General features: G+C 51.7%; 1 protein-coding gene across 1 annotated transcript in view; it reads left to right on the top strand.

Annotated features, from left to right (window-relative positions):
* Nucleotides 1–19,034, top strand: part of ABAT (4-aminobutyrate aminotransferase) — a 53,555-nt gene that overhangs the window by 1,609 nt on the left and 32,912 nt on the right. Inside the window, exon 2 of the mRNA XM_054993610.1 lies at nt 17,198–17,318. Within this exon, the coding sequence (XP_054849585.1) occupies nt 17,249–17,318 (70 nt within the window). The 5' untranslated portion in view covers nt 17,198–17,248. The remainder of the gene's footprint in view (nt 1–17,197; nt 17,319–19,034) is intronic.

Here is a 19,034-nt window from a genome sequence, read left to right as displayed (position 1 = left end):
ACCCACCGGAGCTTTTGGTGGTATGGAAGATGTCCACTTCTTTCACAGGCCTGCCGGGTAGGGGAGGCTGGGAGAGAGGAACTCCTCCTAAGTAATCCAGCTTTGTGGCTGAGTGGAGGATTTGAACTCAGGTCTCCTGAGCCTAAAGTCAAATGATGGAAAATAACTGGGGGGGGGGGTGATAGTTGAGGTTTAGAGAACAGTGCAAAATGTTACTCCATGCCCAAACTTTGGTTCTGATTCTTGAGGTTGTTTTTAGCAATTAAAAAAACCCTCACATTTGTGATCCAATCACAGGTCACTCGGCAATCTTCGGTGCTGACTCTGAGTCCAACTTACTAACCATTACACCACACTATGCAAATTGGTTTAAACCAGGGCTTTTTTTCATTTGGAAGGCAGTGAAACAGAGTTCCGGCACCTCTTGAAAATGGTCACATGGGTGGTGGCCCCGCCCCCTGATCTTCAGACAGAGGGGAGTTGAGATGGGGAGGAGGGCAATCTCAAGTCCTCTCTGTCTGGAGATCAGGGGGCGGGGCCACCAGCCATGTGACCACTTTCACTGAGGGTGATTTAAACTTTTAAAAACTCCCCCCTTGTTCCAGCTGACCCAGAGTGACATCATTGAGCGGTCCTGAGTTCCACCACCTCTTTTCCTAGAAAAAAAGCTCTGTTTGTGAGGCATCATTTACAGTCTCTCAGGCCTGCATTTGCAATATTGAGGGCTAGAAATCTCTTTATAAAAGTAAACTGAGATTCTCAGGGGTGCTGAATTCCATGCTCAGCACTGGTTTCTTAGCTAGTGGAAAGTACCCAACCCTGTATGTGTGTAGTATATCAGCTAAACAAAATGCAGTTCCTCTGTGTTTATATTTCCCTCCCGGGAGGGGGAAAAAACCTGTTTTCCTTTGTTGGGAAATAGGGAGAGATCCTGACGAAGGAAAGGGGTTGGGGGGAAGGGGGAGTAAACTTGCCACCGCTTCAGTCCGAAAACCGTTCATGCCGGTGGTGACGGTAGAGTTGCCAGCCCCCAGGTGGTGGCTGGAGATCTCCTAGAATTACAACTTGCCTCCAGCCAACAGAGATAAGTTCCCCGGAGAAAATGTGTTTTTGAGGGTGGGCTGTATGGCATTATACCCTGCTGAGACCCCTCCCCTCCCCAAACCCCACTTCCTCCAGGCTGTACCCCCAAAATCTCCAGGAATTTCCCATCCTGGAGCTGGCCACCCTAAGTGATGGAAATAGCCTCAGTCAGAGAGAGAGAGACACTCACACACCTCTGTTAGTGTTTGTTTTTACCACAACTTACTCATGATGCATCTTCTCTTATGTAAGAAGGCCTCCTTTCACTGGGGCAGTCCTTTAACCCTCTCCCCACACATTTCCGCCCCCATTAGGGATCTCCACCCCGAAGAATCCCTTCATGTGTCTCCTCCTTGGGAGAATAGTCAAGGCCTCCTCCTCCTGCTTTCCTTGTGAGTCCTTGTGCTTGGCTTCTGTCACGATGATGTCGCTTGCACTTTGGAAAGGAGCCGGCGTGTATTTAAAATGGCAGGCAAGGGCAAGATGGCAGCTCCCTGGGGGCAGATTTGTGCCCAAGAGGCTTGCCTGCAGTTGCAGGCCTTCTTCCTTATCTTGCCTGGCTGGAACCAGAAACACAGCCTCCATCCGTCCTCCCCATTATCAGAGTGTCTTTGTTGGGGGGGGAGGGGGGATTCACTGCTCAGCAGAAGGCGGTAGAAAGATCTTGGCTTGCAGCTGATGTGTCATAAAACCATATAATATTGTCAATGTGTGTTACAAATCCATACGGTTGTACTTTGATCTGTATATTTAGTCACGGTATGGGCTGAAGAAGTGCCTATGGAGCTATCCTGTATCTGGCCCAGTGGAGGTGAAACCCTTTACTTGGAGACGGTAGGAATGAAAGAGGCACTTGAGGCTTATTTTTTCTTGTTTTAAGGTGGAATTCTGTTTTGTTATGCTAGGAAAAGTAGAAGGCAATCAAAGGAGCCACATCCTCCAGTTTGCAGGATCTGTGCAAGTGTGTTCCTGATAGGACATTTTGGAGGTCTTTCATTCATCAGATCGCCAGAGGTCGGAGGCACCTTTATGGCACACAACACACACACACTTATATAGCATTCAGTAACCTTTAAAATGATACATTAGTGTGTCAGCATGTGTTGTTGTTATTATTAACAACAACAACAACAATAACAATAAAGTTTATTCAACGATTTAGAATACTACATCTACAAGCATCATTTTTCCTGATGCCAAGAACAAGCCCAGCTTTTTGCTGAGGTTCCTAAAAGGCGAGATAAACTTAGAAGCAAGACGCAACCAGAGACTTTTCTGCTGTCCCAGCTGAATGAGTGAAATGTAATCTCTGTTGGGTGTGGGTACCCAAGAGGCTGCAATCGAACAACATGCAAATAGATTTCCAGCCAAATGAGAGAATGCTTTGGGAGCAGCTGTCTCTCTCTGGGGAGGATGCAAAACACCCGGAAGTTGTCCAGTCGCAGCTGTTTGGCCAAGAGTGGGGCAGAGTGCTTGCTGGATCCTGGAGCTGCTAGTGAAGGGGCACAGCAGGCCTCTCTCGCGTTCCCGGGAACAATGTTCCCGGGCATTGTGGGGTATTAGTGGTTTGAGAGTCAGCCTAGGGGCTGGGAGAGCAGCTCTCCACTCAGGCCTGAAATGCCCAGGTGACCTTGGGCCAGTCACCCTTTCTCAGTCTTGCCTACTTCACAAGGTTGTTGTGAAGATAAAATGGGGGAAGGGAGAATCACATGAGCTCCTTCGAGGAAGATGGGATTACAGAAAGGACTGCAGAGACAGGTGTAAGGAACCATGAGGAGGATTGCAGAGGACTTTGAAGGTTTCAATCATCTGGCTGTGAAAACCAGGCCTTTTTTTTTCAGTGGGAACGTGGTGGAACGGAGTTCTGGCACCTCTTAAGAATGGTCACTTGGCCGGTGGCCCCACCCCCTGATCTCCAGACAGAGGGGAGTTTAGATTGCCCTCTGGCGTGGAGGGCAATCTAAACTCCCCTCTATCTGGAGATCAGGGTATGGGGCCACCAGCCAAGTGACCATTTTCGCAGAGGGCAATTTAAACTTTAAAAAGTGCCTTGTTCCAGCTGATCCAAAGTGACGTCATTGTGTAGTATTGTGTTCCACCACTGAGTTCCACCACCTCTTTTCCCAGAAAAATAGCCGTGGTGAAAACTGTCTTTTAAATGGCTACATGATTTCGCTAGGTCTTGGTGAGGGAAACAACCTTTATGAATCAGAACTGAGAAGATTCCTTGCTGTCTTAGTGGAGACATGCACATTTTTATGGAGAATGGGAGGAGCTGAAGGCCAAACATTCCAGTTGCAGCCCAGGATCCCTTATCGGGGACATGGAATTGGTTTTGCCCCAGGTGTTGCACAGAATCGCAGCATTATCAGAGCGTTGTCTGTTCTGCCTAATCTGCAGAATCAAAGCTGGCTGCTGAAAATCTCAATGGTAGTTTGTTGGGGGAGGGGAACGAAAGGTCCTAGCCTTTACGGCGTGACAGTCTCAGAAGTATGTAGAGTCCGCACAGACCTGGGTGTATCATGCTCCAAAATGGCCAGCTTTGTTCCGAAGGGAAGGCGCTTCTGCAAAACAAACGGGAGTCATAAATGTTGTGCCATGGGGGCCCAAAAGCAAAATCCTTGTTAGGGATTATTCAGAAATGGAATGAAAATAAATCAGCCAGTACTGTAATGTGTTTACATAAACCAGAGGTGAGGTCTGCATTTGGAATGCTGTGTCTCAAAAAGAATGGTGTAGTTGCAAACATGGCAGTAAAAAAGCCATTAGAATGGTGGGGGGATTGGAGCGCCTTCCACACCAGGCATAATTAATGCGTTTCTTAATTTAGACAAGAGGTGACTGGTGGAGGGGGTCATAATAGACATTGATTAAATGATGTGTGGAATAGAGAAAGTAGATAGAGAACTTTTTTTCTCCCTCTCCCATAATGCTGGAACTAGGGAGCATCCAATAAAGTTGCTGGAAAGTAGATGCAGGACAAAGGAAGTCCTTCTTCAGATAACACATTATTAACTTGTGCAATATGATAAACATTAGCCACGTTTGTAATTTCTTTCAAGGCTCAATGACTAACTGGGGCGGGAAAAGGGAGGAAGCCGTTAAGCCTGGTCAAAAGTCACCAGTGAATTCTTGGGCAGATTTTGTTGTTCTCAAAAATTCTGGTCAGTAATTGAGCTTTGCAATCACCTCTCACAAACACAGTGTGGAAGTTCAGTCTTTGCAAAACTCATTAACTCTGTGCTGTCAGCACCTGCAAGGAGGGATGGTTAGAGTTCAGAATGCTATCTGTCATTCAGGTCTATTAATGTTGGGGCACTTGATAAAAAATAGCTGCAAATGAGTCCACATAGATTATAAAATACCTGTGCTGAAGGCTGCAATGTGAATGCAGGGCAGAGCAGCATGAGGCTTGGTTGTGTGCTTGTGTTCTGACGCTGTTTCCTAAAATGCTGCCACTTTAGCTAAAAAAGTTCAACTCTCTTTCCTTCTGCTCAGTTCGGTCTTGGATTCTAATGCCTGGCCACTACGCCACATACCTTTTGTGGGTCATCCTAAGCTGGGTGCTTCCCCAAAGCACACAAGCCACTCCTGCCCCTTTGGGTACTTCTAGGAGGTCAGAAACTCCCTCAGCCAACCCAAGTCCCTGACCAACTGGGTTACTCTTGCTGCCATCAACAACTTTGACCCTGGCAGGGTTTTCATGGCAAGAGACTAACGGGTGGTTTGCCCTTGCCTGCCTCTGCAGCCCTGGTCTTTGTTGGAGGTCTCCCGTCCAAGTACTAACCGAGTTGACTCTGGACCTTTTAAGTACTCCTTGTAGAACAGGGTAGCTAAGATTGCCGGACTTGCAATTCCAGGGTGCTCAGAAATTAGAGACTTGAATAGTATAGGGAGGGGAGGGTCTGTGGCTCAGGGGCAGAGCATCTGTTTTGCATGCAAGTTTCTGGTTCAGTCCCCAGCAACTCCAGCTTACAAAGATACGGTCATAGATGAAGAAGTGGAAGACCTCTGCCTGAGACCCTGGAGGTTTGCTTCATGCATACCAACATCTGCTACGGTGGAGGGTCAGTGGTAGAGCAACAGAAGGTCTGCAGTTCAAGCATGGAAAAGGACCTTAAAGCATCCCTGAAGTCTGGAGTCTTCAACTTGAAAAGACAAGGGTGGTTTTTTGATCAGCAGAGACAAGAAGTCCAAGCTGACCCAGAGACTCAGCTGCAGAGCATCCCCTCAGAAATGCCTGAGGAGGTCCACGAGGTGGGAGGGAGCATCCTGGCTAGAGTTTTGCAAACAGTATACGGGGCGTGTGTGTGTGTGCAGCAGCCCTGTGTGTCCTGGGGCCTGTCTGTCTACAGGAGGTGATGCTGGTGGAAGAGTCAGGGAAAGGAGCATGGTCGAGGAAACGCAGCCTGTGCTGGATGGGGGGTCATGGCAGCAGTTCAGCCCGCCCCCCCCCCCATTTAAGAGCCCAGTCTGGTTCTAGCGGCCCTTGGAAGAAGTTGTTTGACTGGGGTGCTATCCAAGGTTCTGCTGCTGGCCTTCAGCCAAGCCTGGCTCCTTTCTCTGCGGCCACATGTTGCTGGTGGCACCTCCACCCTTTAGAGGTCCCTACCAGCTGATGCCAGCCATTGTAGGGTAGCTGGTCTGCAGTCTGCAAGCCTCGAGACTTTATTCTAGATCTTCGTCGCTTGATGCTCATTTATCAGGTGCTTTGGAGAGCCTTGTGGTAGTGGGATATCAATTCGATAAATGCGGGGAGGGGATTTAATTGCAGCATGAGAAGAAGGAAAGGCTTATGAGCTAGCTTTGTGTATATCGAAGATCCGAAAACAAACGTCATCACCCCTAAGTGCATTCTCCAAAGTTTGTCTTAGTAAAACTATATAATGAGCTGGATTTCATGGATCTGTTCTGTGTTCCTCGGGAGCAAGAAGGTGTATGCAGGAACCTACTTCACTGGGTTGTTCTGAGTGGAATATAGGTGGGACACAAACCCCATCCATGTACTGTTTTGATCAAGAACTAAACATTCTTTGTTGCATCCCCCACCCCATCCCCAAACCCTCCTTCCCTCCCAAGAGCTCAGCATGGGGCACGCGGCACTCTCCCTCCCATTTGATGCTCACAGCAACCCTGGAAAGTAAGGGTAGGCTGCGGGGGGGAGGGAGTGACATACAGTCAGCCCGCCAGTTTTGTGACTAAGCAGGGATTTGAACCTGGGTCTACTGAGGCCAAATCTAGCGCCCTTTGTTTGCCACACGATATTTAGTTTTTACACCGGTACATATTTTAGGAAGAGAAATTACAAAGACCGTCAGTCCCAAATGGTCCTGCTCTTCCTCTTCTTTATCTAGATTTTGTTTTTTCAGGAGAAAATCCCAGGTGGGATATAGTTCCTGTAGCAGACAATTCCCTGTCTTGTGTCTAATAATTACAGGTTTTCTTGGTGTCCCCCCCCCACACTCCTTTATTCCCATTGGTTACCACGGCAACTGGGTAGTAGCTCAGCTGAAAAGCCATGGGGTGGTTTGCAGCTCAGAAGGCCCCCTCCCTCCTCACTCATTGGTTTGTCCCCTCCTCTCATACCCCTGCCCCATTGGAGGTGCCATGGCAACATACCCAGGGGCATGGGGGGCCGCTTGCTTTTTTCCTTGTGGCAGGTTTAGAAAAGAGCTTTGGCTGCTTGGGTTTTGCCGCTCCTGCGTTGCAGCAGGGGATCTTGTGTGTGTGTCTGTGTGTGTATTATGGGTCAATGAGTGAGCCAAGCATGCAGGCGAGGACTGGGAATTCATGTTTGCTTTTGCAACAGAGGGGCTGTGCCAGAGCACAGCAGGACAGGGGGGGATTTTTTTAGGAGAGGTGGTTGTGTGGCGTTCTGAGAGCAGAATTTCAGGGCAAGGGTGACCTGGGATCCCTTCCCTTAAGTGCTGTGAGATAGGGAAGGGGGGAGTCAAGACGGCACCGCATGCTGCATGCTATGGTTTATTCAGACGTGCAAATCCATCTTTTGATGATAGCAGCGCTGAGCCCATTGGGATGGAGAGCCACGGGTGGAAAGCTGGGTGCTCTCAGCAAAGACGGTTTGTCTGTTTGGCAAGGAGCCATCGAGTGTGAAGAAATGACGGACTGAACATGTCAGATTGTTTTAGGCCTTTGTCGAAGGGAGGCTCCCAGGGAACCACTTTCAGGGATTAGGAAGACTCCCCGCAGAACTGAGGGCAGGGGGCTGGAATGGGTGGGCAGCTGCTGGGGCCCAGGAGGACCACCTGTGGAACATGTGCATGGGTGGGGGGCACCCTTTGCTGATTCCCCAGAGCTGAACATGATGCCCCCATGCCGTTTCAGGGGTCTTTGGGTTCCGACTGCCCAGTTCCGACTGAGAGGGGGGGGGTGGAGCGCGTGGTCCTTCAAGGGTCACCAGTGAGGAGCATTAATGCTCGAAGGGGTGTATGTGTGAAAGCAGCACGTTCCCTTCATTGGAAGAAGGTGATCTCCTGTATGTAATTCAGAGAGGTGCACAAGGGAAGGGAGGGATTGCATGGAGGTTTTGCACCCTCCTTCAGACCCCACTGGCGTGCAGCAGTCCCAAAGTTTGAAGCCTGAGAAGGGAAAAAGGTCTTTCCAGCTCCTCAGAAGACGCCCCCCCCCCCGTGAATTTCTTGGCCTCTTTTAGGAGAGTAGAGGAATCAGCCTGACTCAGCAAGAATATCCTTATGTGCGTAAAGCCCGATAAGATACTGGGCAATGCAGGTGGCTGAGAGAAGGTGCCTGGGCTGGGAATCACATGAAGCCAGAATCCTCCGATGCAGCACTGCGACGGGAGGGGAGGGGGAAACCCTGGAGCAGTCCGTGAGGCAGCACTTGTTCAGTTCCTGCCAGCCACTGCTGAACTGGATTTGACCTGTTTTGCAAGCGGAGATGCTCACTGAGACTCCATGGGCAGAGAGAAAAGAGATTTTGTGGCAGAGCGCAGGAAAGGAGGCACTCTTAATAGATTTTACTGTACTCACGTGGCATTCTGATCCCTTGATAGGAGATTAAAACTAAGACGATTGGGGGTTTCTGCAAAGGAGCTTGAGGAAACATTTTTGGTCTTCATGCCTTGCAGCGGCAACTTCATAGCCTTTCCTCAATCCAGGAGGCAAACAGCTATTACTGGAATTAATAGCCGCTAGGTAAATATCAGTTTGGGTCCACAGACAATGATACATTTTCTTTTGCTAAAAGCTGTGGGTGTTTTTCCAGTTGAGCTCCAGGGCTTTTTTTCTGGGAAAAGAGGTGGTGGAACTCAGTGGGTTGCCCTTGGCAAAAATGGTCACATGGCTGGTGTCCCCGCCCCCTGATCTCCAGGCAGAGGGGAGTTGAGATTGCAATCTCAACTCCCCTCTGTCTGGAGATCAGGGGGCGGGGCCACCAGCCATGTGACCATTTTCAAGAAGTTCCGGAACGGAGTTCCCCCATGTTCCCCCTGAAAAACAGCCCTGTTGAGCTCCATTTTGCAACCATCGCATTTGTAGATGTTGTTGTTGAGGTTTGATGTAAAATTCTTTACCTGAAACGTGTGGGAGTGTTGGAGGAGGAAGGAACCCAAGGGGGGACAGGCTTACCTTTTGAATTCAACTTTATTATTGGTCAGTAGTCCTGAGAGAGCTTGGCACAAGAAACAGTGAAAGTCAGTACAGCCGGTTTTGAATGCTTCCATAAGCAGGAACTGTAGAATTAACAGTGCATCAGTCTGGGGCATGTCTGCTAGTCACTGGACATCCTATTAGATGGTTGCTGGGCCTGTCTTCGGGAAGTCTACGAGAGCTTATCAGCACTGCCCTTTTAAAATCTCTTTTTATAGCCGTTGAACTGTCACAGGTCCCCTCAAAGAATTCTGGGAATTGTAGTTGAATGAGGGTGCTTAGAATTCTGTGATCCCGCCCAGAACTATCGTTCCCAGGATTGCCTAGGAGAGAAAAGTGAGTCCTAAATCCGTTTGAAGCCTGTGTAGGGTAGATGTTCTTTTGGATTTACACAAAGGCATGATTTTGTTTGCCTTATGTCAAGAGAACTGGCTGTGCGGCACAGAAGGTGCAGAGGGCTTGCTGGCAGTGGCAGGTATCGGCAGCCAGCGGCACCTAGGTGGCACGTCTGATGCTGTTTCTAATGTGCAGGTGTGGGGGCAGCTGGCCAGCAGGGAGCACTGCAGACTTGTGCTGTCAGGATATACATCTCTGCTCCCTTAGGTGCCAGCATGGGGCATGTTGATGCTCCCCCAGCCTGCTTGCCTGGGAGCGTTTGGCAGAAAGATCCAGGAATCGTCCCGAGCACATCTGCAAGGAACTTGGGGAGCAGGTCCTGGAACTTCTTTCTAGCTGAGCCCCTGGTGAGCCATTGCCAGGTGGATGGTGGATGATCAGTGACATTGGTGTCATTACCTCAGTCATTTACCATCCTTCTGATAATTCTTATTCTTGATCACCAGCGCTGCCAGGTGGCAAAGGTAGAGATCAAGATTAGACATGGGCACAAACAGCATTATGAACACAAAAAATCCACAAACAGCCTGTTCCACTGTTCATGAATAAGCCGTTCATGAGGAGCCATTGCAAACAAACGAGGTCGTCACAAGCCTGGTTCGTTGCGTTCGGCCCCTGTCTGTGAAGCCAGACAGTCAGGCACCTTCAATCAATTCCCTTGGCAATGCAGGCAGGGACTGCCTGAACTCTGTCTGCACTCCTTCTGTCACCCTGGAAACCCCAATCTGATCCCAACTTAGCTTGATGGGCAGGTTTTCCTTCCAAGTGTGGAGCTCCAAATTGGTTACATGGGAGCAGACACCAGGGGAAAGGGAGGGGGGAGGGGTCTGTTGCCATGGGCACTCCAGTCTCATCCCTGCAAACCCTGTTAGGCAGTTCTGACTGCCAACCATAGACCTCCTTATCCAGGGATAGGGGTCCAAGGGGCTACCTCCTGCCTGCCATTTCAAGTGCTGCTTACAGCCACTCAAACCCCTAGCAGGCCTCCTGGAAGAATAGCCCTTACCCCTCCTGTTGAGACTCACCGGTCTCCGGGTTCTTTTCCAACCTGGGGGACTCTGCACACACCTGGTCAGACACTCACGGACACAAGGCTTACACAAAAGGTGTTTATTACTTCAGAAGAATGTGTGCAAGTAGCAGGAAACACTCTACTAAGGCACAAGCAAAGGGCATTTAAAACAATAAAAGCTTGTCTACTGTAACTATAGCTGACTAACTAAAACATAAAGCTGGCTAAGTTAGCATTTCTCTGAGGAAAACTTGAGGCTTATACTCACTAACATACTCCTTAAACTATACCAGGCAGGTCTGGTCGTCAGGCCTGGCATAGAGCAAAAACCTCCCTCGTGCTGATGGAAAAGTCGCCTGGAGCCACCTGAGGGCTGAGAGGAGCCAACCTCCCCCTCTCAGATTCCTAGCCAATCAGAGGTGCCGTCAGTCCGCGTTGCTAGGCGGGAACTGAGAGAAGACTCCCTTGCTTCTCAAGGCCCCCTCTCCGCAACAGCTTGCAGGTGCAGTTAATTAGCTGAGCCAGACATTCTGCTCCCAGGAAGTTAAGCTTGAACTGGGCCTGTGGAAACTTAGAAGCCTGAACCAATACAGGCAATGGACTTAAAGGGGCTCTGCTAGACACTCCTGCTTTTCTCTATGAGCCCTCTGGTTATAAAAGGGCACTGTGCTCTCAGTTCTGGCTTTCAGTTTCAACAGGCAGTGGAGTGGGACAGAGCTGTTGCTAGCCTTTTGGGAGAGAGACAGGGAGAGTGCATTGGAGAGGGGATTTTTTCTGACTGTGGTGGGTGGGATTGGGATCTATCCCCTCTGGTTCCAGGGCTGCTGCCAGGCCCTGGGGCCAAGCTCAGTGGGCACCTTGGCTGAGGGCTCACAGTGTTCTCTCCTTTTCTTTCCTCCTTAATTCTCGTTTGCTGGCACTATGAGGCTTCAGCCGGGGGGCAAGGGTGGTCATGGGGGGAAATGCAAAAATTGTTCCAGTTGCCCTGCGGGAAGCAGTACTGGTCAGGGCTCTGGGGCAGCAGAGACTCCTGCTCCCCAAAAATCACCTATGGGGGCTGTGGAGGAGGCCAAAGAGCTCTTGCCACCAGGGGAAGAGGAACTCTTTAAACTGTTTGAGAAGGAGGAATGATTGGGGTTCAAGAAAACATCATCCCGTCCCCATCCCAAACTCCTGGTGCTGTCCCTGTCTGCAGTCCACCCCTCACTCTGTCTTCCGTTGCCAGCTCTGCGGTGCAGCCAGTAACCCTTCATCCTCCCTCCCCTGGAGCAGGTAGTGGGCCACGGTTCAAACTCTCTGTATGGAGGCACTTTCAGGCCCTTCCAAATGACGCCTGTGTGGTGCGGTGCCGTGTCTGTGATGGCCTGGTGTGCAGGGGCAATAACCCGAAGCACCTGTCATCAATAGTCCTGACGCGTCACCTGAGCCTGTGGTCTCCGTCCTTCGCCAGCGAAGCATCCAGCGGCGGGAGACAGAGGGCTACCAGCTCCTCAAAGATGGAATCAGTGGGAGGGTCACCAGAATCCACCCCAAGCAAGAAGCCTTGTCCCCCGAGGGTGCTGCTGGTGGGAGTGGAACAGTCAGGCGGGCCGCCCTTAGGGAGGTTGTTCCATTGGGGTTGGGGATAGTGCTGTTGAAAAGGGTGAGGTCAAGGGCTCAGGAGGCAGGCATTCGTGTGGTGGCAGAGATCATTGCCCTGCAAGGATTCCCGCTATCCATTGTGGAGGGCGTGGGCTTCCAAAGGCTGCTTCAGCACATTGCCCCATGGTTCTGCATGCTGTCATGGTGCACCATTAGTCGTCAAGTCCTGCCTACCCTCTACAAGTGCGAGACATCAGGGAGCTGTCGGCCGCCAAAGGCCGTACAGTACACTTCACGGCCAACCTCTGGAGCAGCTGCCATCATGGCTACCTTGCCATCACCGCCCAGCGGTGGCAACCAGAGGACGTCCACCACGCCAGGCCAAGAACTGGCACCTGGGGAAAGGTGCCATGCTTGACACCTGGCTACAAGGTAGTTCTTCTCCAGGCCCAGGGGATGGATGAGGTCCGTACTGGGAAGAACATCGCCACCACCATAAAGGCGGTACTGAAGGAGTGGATGGCCAGGGGGCGTGGAGGGTTTGTCGGAGGCTTCATGGTGATGGATGCAGGAAGCAACATGTTGGCAGCCCAGAAAGGGGCATCCCTCCTGGGCCTGGTGTGCATAGCGCACAAGCTGCACCTGGTGATGAGGGACGTGCTCAGGCTGGGGAGCAAGCCGAGGGACAGCTGGGAGGAGGGAACGTTGTGGACACACAATCTGCTGGACAGCTGCCGCCGCATCGCTTCCCACTTCTCCTGCAGCATCAATTCTTCCTGTGAGCTGTTCCAGAGGCAGGAGGAGGGGGGACCCCAAGCACCAAGTCTTTCAGGACCTGCCCACCCACCGGAACTCCACCTATGACATAACATGTCGTCTGGTGGAGCAGAGGGGCTCATTGCAGGACATCCTGTCATCCACGGACGTTCTGAGGAGGGAAGAGGAGCTGAGGCTCAGCACCATGGAATGGAGAGTCCTTACCCAGATGTCTCGGATGCTGAAACTCTTTAAGGAGGTCACTGAGCTCTTGTGCTCGTACAAGGCCAGCCTGGGTCAGGTCATTCCCCTGATCCACGGGCTCAACCAGTTTCTGGCCAAGGGGCTCGAGCATGAGAAAGAGCTGCTCCCCAGGGTCCCGGACTTTGTGTGGAGGATCCAGGCATGCGTGGCCGAGCACTTGCATTCTCTGCACCACGGGGTGCCGTACCAAATGGCCTCCCTCTGTGACCCCCAGATCAATGGCAGCATCGCCATGTGGGCAGGTCAGATGCGGCGCTGGAAAAAGGAGCTCCACACAGTAGTGCTCCGTTTCCAGAAAGAGAAAGCAGGCCTGAGGGAACCGGGCAGGGGGGAGGGCTGGGCGGTCGAGGAGGAGGAGGAGGAGGAGGAAGGGAGTTGGGAAGAGAGCCACGCAAGGAAAGACCCACTCAAATGGCCCCACTTGATCTCTGGGTCTTGTCGGTGGGCTGTGTGGTTGGCTGCAACACCCTGAGTGCATCTCTCACAGTGGAGGACTCAGCAGGGGCTATGGTGCGAGAGTACCTCATGGAGCCCACCGAGCCCCTCCACTCCAACCCCTTGGAGTATTGGGTGAGTAAATCTGCCATATGGCCGACCTGTCCATCGTGGCACCCAACATCCTGTCCTGCCCTCCCACCAGCAGTCAGAGCGAGCGGGTGTTCTTCCACTTGGGAGACCTCCTCCATCCCTGCCATGCACGTCTATACCCGGACCTGGTGGACATGTTGACCTTCGTCAAGGTCAACCTCAACCTTCTTGGGTATTCCTCCTTGGACCTGGACCTACCTGGGTTCTGAGCCTCCCCAAGTCTACTGTGGTTCTAGGCTAAGCTCCTGTGCAGCAGGCTCCAGCCCTCCTCGGTTCTCAGGGCTGCTTCCATGGCTGGTAACCCATGGTCCTCCTCTCCCAGTCAAGTTCCCAGACGCTCCCTCTTTCAACCTCTCCCTCTCTGGATGGCACCAATACGAATTGTCCTGCCTATCGCGACTTCTCCCTGACAAGTTCCCGGATGGTCCCTCTTTCATCCTCGCCCTCTGTGGATGGAACCGGAATGACCCTTCACAACGACATCTCCTGTCCTGCCCATCCTGTTCTGTCCGCGAAGTCAGGAAGGTGGGTTATGTCAGCTGCCACCGCCTTTGGCCGCGGGGGACTACCACGGCACTGCTGCCGCCTTTGGGCCTTCCCGGTCCCGCTCTGCAATGCAACTGTGACAAACAACCCTTTGTCCTCTCCCCGACAAGGTCCTGGACGTTCCCTCTTTCAACCTCTCCCCCTCTAGATGAAACCAGTACGACCCTTCCCAATGACCTCTCCTGTCCTGCCCATCCCATCCCAGAAAGGTGAGTGATGTCAGCTGCCGCCGCTTTTGGCCACAAGGGACAGGTCTGCTGCTGTTGCTGATGGGGTTGTACTGTACGGTCTCCCCCCCTTTCCATTGCACCTGCTGTGCAGGGGGGAATGGGTCCCTCCCACCCTTTCTGTGAAGGCAGGAAGGTGGGTGCTGTGCTGCTGCTGCTTTTGGGCACAAGGGGCAGCTCAAAAGCTTTTGCTGATTCAGTTGTGCTGCACGGGGCACCCCTATCTATGGGCACCTGCTGTTGCCCCTGTGCATGGCGTGAATGGGTCCCGTGACTCACTTCCTTTCTGCGAAGGCAAGAAGGAGAGCGATGTTGTCGGCAGCTTCCAGTTCGACACGGGGGCGGACAAGCCTCTCCAGCAGCAGTCTGTGCACTCCTTCAGGGTGGATGTTGGGGTCCTCCGTCCAGGTCCTGCTGTGCAATGCGGCCAGAAAGCCTCTGTCTTCCTCTCCCAGACAAGTTCCCAGTCCCTCCTTCGACCTCTCCCTCTCTGCAACTGCTCCGACCCTTCCCAATGACTTCTCCTGTCCTGCCCATCCCATCCTTTCCATGAAAGCAGGGAGGTGAGTGATGCTGTCAACAGCCTCCACTGTGACACAGGAGGGGCGGACAAGCCTCTGCCGGAGCAGTCTGTGCAATCCGACATGGTGGATGTTGGGGTCCTCTTTGTCCTCTCCCTGTTAAGCTCCCTGTCCCTCTTTCGACCCCTCCCTCTCTGCAACTGCTCCAACCCTTCCCAACGACCTCTCCTTCCCTTTCCATCCCATCGTTTCCATGAAGGCAGGAGGGTGGGCGATGGCTGCTTCTGCCACTGAAAAGATCAGTGGGTTTCAAAGATGAAGGCTCACAAATGTTTGGGTGTTTTCCAGTCCTGCTCCGCAAGGTGGCCAGGAAGCGGTAACCCTCTGTGCTTCTCTCCCTGACGAGTTCACCGTCCCTCTTTGAACCTCACCCTCTTTGGAACTGCTCCAAACCCTCCCAACAACCTCTCCTGTCCTGCCCATCCCATACTTTCTGCAAAGGGAGGAAGGTGGGTGATGTTAGCTGCCGCCACTTAGTACCTCAGTGGGATCCTCGGATGAGGCCTCGCAACTGTTGGGATCGTCCCAGTTCCCGTTCCCTCTTTCGACCTCTCCCTCTCTGGAACACTCTGACCCCTCCAAACGACATCTCCTCTCCCTCCTCTCCTTTCTCCGAAAGAAGGAAGGTGGGTGATGTTAGCTGCTGCCACTTAGTACCTCAATGGGATCCTCGGATGAGGCCTCGCAACTGTGGGATCTTCCCAGTTCCCATTCCTTCTTTTGACCTCTCCCTCACAGGAACACTCCGATCCCTCCAAATGACATCTCCTCTCCCTCCTATCTTTTCCGTGAAAGCAGGAAGGTGGGTGTTGTCATCTGTCAGTAGCCAGACCCCCCCACCCATAGAGGGGAAGGCAGCCTGCCACCACCTCCCTGAGCCCACCAGGCCCAGCGGCCGTACTCGTCACACGTGTCCCTGTCTGCGCAGGAAAGTACAGTGCAGTACTCTGAGGTCTGGCGGGAGGGCGGGCACATGGGGGGTGCCACTGGTGAGCAGCTGGACCCCCTGCCCCCTAGAGGGGTGGCCCACCACCGCCTCCCCGAGCCCTCCAGGCCTGGCGGCTGCACTCATCACCCACGTCCCTGTCTGCTCAGGAAAGTACAGTGCAATACTCTGATCGGTGGGCGGGCACATGGGGGGTGCGACCAGCGAGCAGCCGGAACGCCTCCCCCCTAGTGTGGAGGTGGCCCGCCTTCGAGTCCTTCACTTGTAAATGGGGCCAAAGTCAACTGATGGCTCCAGTTGTATCGAATGGGTGTTTCCTGGTGGCGTCGGATTTGGGAATGTGTAAGTCCAAGCTCCATATTGCAATCTTGACCAAACTTGGGTGATGGCTGGAGGAGAGCCTGGCCTGCTGCAAGGGATCAACAGCAACTTTATGTAACAAGTAAAACCACACAAAGTGGCTGTAATCGTGTATCTGCTAGGTTTGGGGGGGGGGGGCTTATAGGAGAAGTTGGTTTTATACCCTGTCCTTCACTACCTGACGGAATTACCTTCCTTTCCTCTCCCCACAACAGAGACCTTGCATGATAGGTGGGGCTGAGAGAGCTCCCAGAAGCTGTGACTGACCAAGGGCCACCCAGCTGGCTTCAAGCAGAGGAGTCAGGAATCAAACCTGGTTCTCCAGATTAGAGTCCTGCTGCTCTTGACCACTAGACTGAACTGATAAAAAGCTTTTATATTCCTTGAAAATGCAATGCTTGTTTCTAGAACGTGCAGCTTCTAGCTGTCCTTTGGATTCGTCAAAGGCAACTCTAAAATGTTGGGGATTGAAAACTAGATTATTTCCAAAATATTTCCCTTGAAGGAGGAGAAGAGGATTTGGGAGATTTTTTTAAGTGTGTGAAGGCACTTGGACAGGGCTTTTCCCTGTCAGGTAATTGGATCCTTGTAGGACAGCTTTTGCTTTTATGATCATATATGTTCCTCATATATGAGCAGCTGCCTTACCCCACCCCCACCCTCCATTAACCATCAGATCTTTTTACTGGGCCAACCAGTAGCTGAAGAGAGAAACCTCTGATCTAGAAAGTCCCTGGTTCTTTCCGTCAGGGGTTTAGGCAAGCCCTGTCCTCATAGTTTGAGCCTCTGTCTGCAATATGGGGCTTATGAGATCGGCCTGCCTGGCAGAGTTGTTATAAAGATTGCTGTGACTGTGCGTGTGAGATATGCTTTCAGCACTGTAAGTGCTATCTAACTGCTAAAGTGTTACTTTCAAAGCTGTATTCTATTAGGTAACTCTGGGAAAAGAGGAAAGCCAGATGTGTCCGGCTGTATGTAAAGTGGCCGTAACATGTGGACTCTTTTTCTGCAGCAGTACAGAAAACCAGCAAATCCTAACCTAGATGTGATGGCTGCAGAGTACGGCAGCTGTCCAGAGGGTCAATTTGCACACTTGTGCGTGTTATTTCGCAGGCCGGATCCTGACACAAAACAGAAGAATGAAGGCACCCAGATTCTAGAGTTGGAAACCCGTTCGTGCAGTGTGCTGGCCGAATGAGATTAAATTTGTGTTTCTGTCTCTCTCCTAGGCCAAGACAGAAAGATCTGCACTTGTTTTTCCTGAGTAGAGCAAAGATAAAATGGCATTGATGCTGTTAAGCCGACATCTGTCTTATTTACTGCAACACAGCTCCAGGATATTTGCAGCTGGTAGGTAGTGATAGGTATTTCTGAGGACCCTTAGCCTCAGGCTGTGATTTTCAACTGTCAGGTTTCTCACCATTGTATCAAGTGATCCTCCACAAGAAGAGACAGCTTGCATATCACATCCAGTGTTGGGTGTGTTCTAGAGAGCCTTCGCCAGTCTCCTAGAGTGCCAGCTTGGCCATGCAGGCCTGGCCGCTTCCACCATGGAGGAACTAAGTTTGCATTGTACAATGTTACCCAGAATCCTCTGGGTGCTGACCCCATGAAATGAACATCTGGAGCTGCTGTTGGTCCATCTAGCTTTGTATTGGCTTTGCAGGGTCTCTGGTAGAAAGCTTTCTTGCCCAGCCCGATTAGCTGAGCTCCCTGGACCTTCCGGCTGTCCAGCATGCACTCTGCTCCAAGCGATGTGCCTCTCACTGTTTAACAGGGATGTATGAGGCTGCCTTGTACTGATTCAGACCTTGGCTAAGAATTGTCTACTTTGACTGGCATCAGTTCTTCAGGGTCTCCGGCTGAGAAAGGTCCTTCCCAACACCTGAGAGCCTTTAACAAGGGACAGCAAGGATAGAACCTAGGGCCTGCCCCATGTGAAGTATGCGCTTTGCCACCATGCCATTTTCCCTCCAAAGCAATGATGTGATCATGGGTCTACCAAGCTTGGATTTGGGGGTCCACCAAGCTTGGTATCCTCTATTTTGCATGGCAGCCAGCATGCAGACACAAAGGAGTTTCACAGCATTCATTTCCTGGCATCCTTTAGGTAGAGATGCCTAGGGCTGAGCCCAGGTTCTGTTGTGTTCAAAGCAGCTTGGGGGTTCCCTGTGGCTCTCTAGTGGGTCTGGGATTCCGGTAGAATGCCTGAAGCTGTTTCAGACCAAGTTCACCATTGTCATCTCTGCCTGGGTCTCTAGCAGAGAAAGGCCTTTACTGGCTGCTGCTACCAGAGATGCTTTTGACTGGAGAGGCCACTGAATGAACCATTGTCATCTCTGCCTGGGTCTCTAGCAGAGATGACAACGGTTCTACTGCTTCTTCACCAGCTCTCGAAGATGACAGCTGTTGGCCCAGGGAGAACCTGGGGAGCATCTTTTAGAATACATGGTGCCCATTCAACAAGTGTGTTGGGATCGTTGCCCTCTCTTCCCATCTAGATGCAGCTCTAAAAGCCATCTGCTAACAGAACTGATTCTTTTTCAAACTTAAAGGGTCTGCTCTGTCGCAGTGGCTTGGAACATGCCTGATTAATGCTGCAGTAGGGGCGGGAAATAGGGTTCTGTTTCCGCCACTGTTTTCCAGATGATCATCAGCATTGTGTAAATAGTGGGGCTGGTAGTCCAGCCCAAGTGGTAGAAAGTCCCCGTCGCTGCTCTCTTTCTTGTGTGCCAGTGCTTCAGAAACAACATGCTCCTTCCACAGATTTTTCCAGGCCAGCTGAATAACCGAAGCTACTTATTTATGGAACTGTCAAGTGTGCTCTCAAAGGAGAGGAGTAACGGTGAAAAGTCTGGGCTGTGAGTTGGAAGGCCATGAAGCCTTCAGGGCAACTTCAAGCCAACCAACTTCTCTAGGCCTAACCTTCCTCACAGGGTCGTTGTGAGGATAAAATAAGGAAGAAAGGACTGCATATGCTGCAGTGGGCTTCTCAGATATACGAGTGGGATAAAAATGGATGGAGAAACCATGGCCAGCATAGGAGTGATTGGGACTGCTCCGACT

This window comes from Eublepharis macularius, chromosome 12 (assembly GCF_028583425.1).
Source record: "Eublepharis macularius isolate TG4126 chromosome 12, MPM_Emac_v1.0, whole genome shotgun sequence".
Taxonomy (NCBI): Eukaryota; Metazoa; Chordata; class Lepidosauria; order Squamata; family Eublepharidae; genus Eublepharis; species Eublepharis macularius.
Note: the sequence above shows the minus strand (reverse complement) of the source record. Positions and strands in the feature narration are given on the sequence as shown.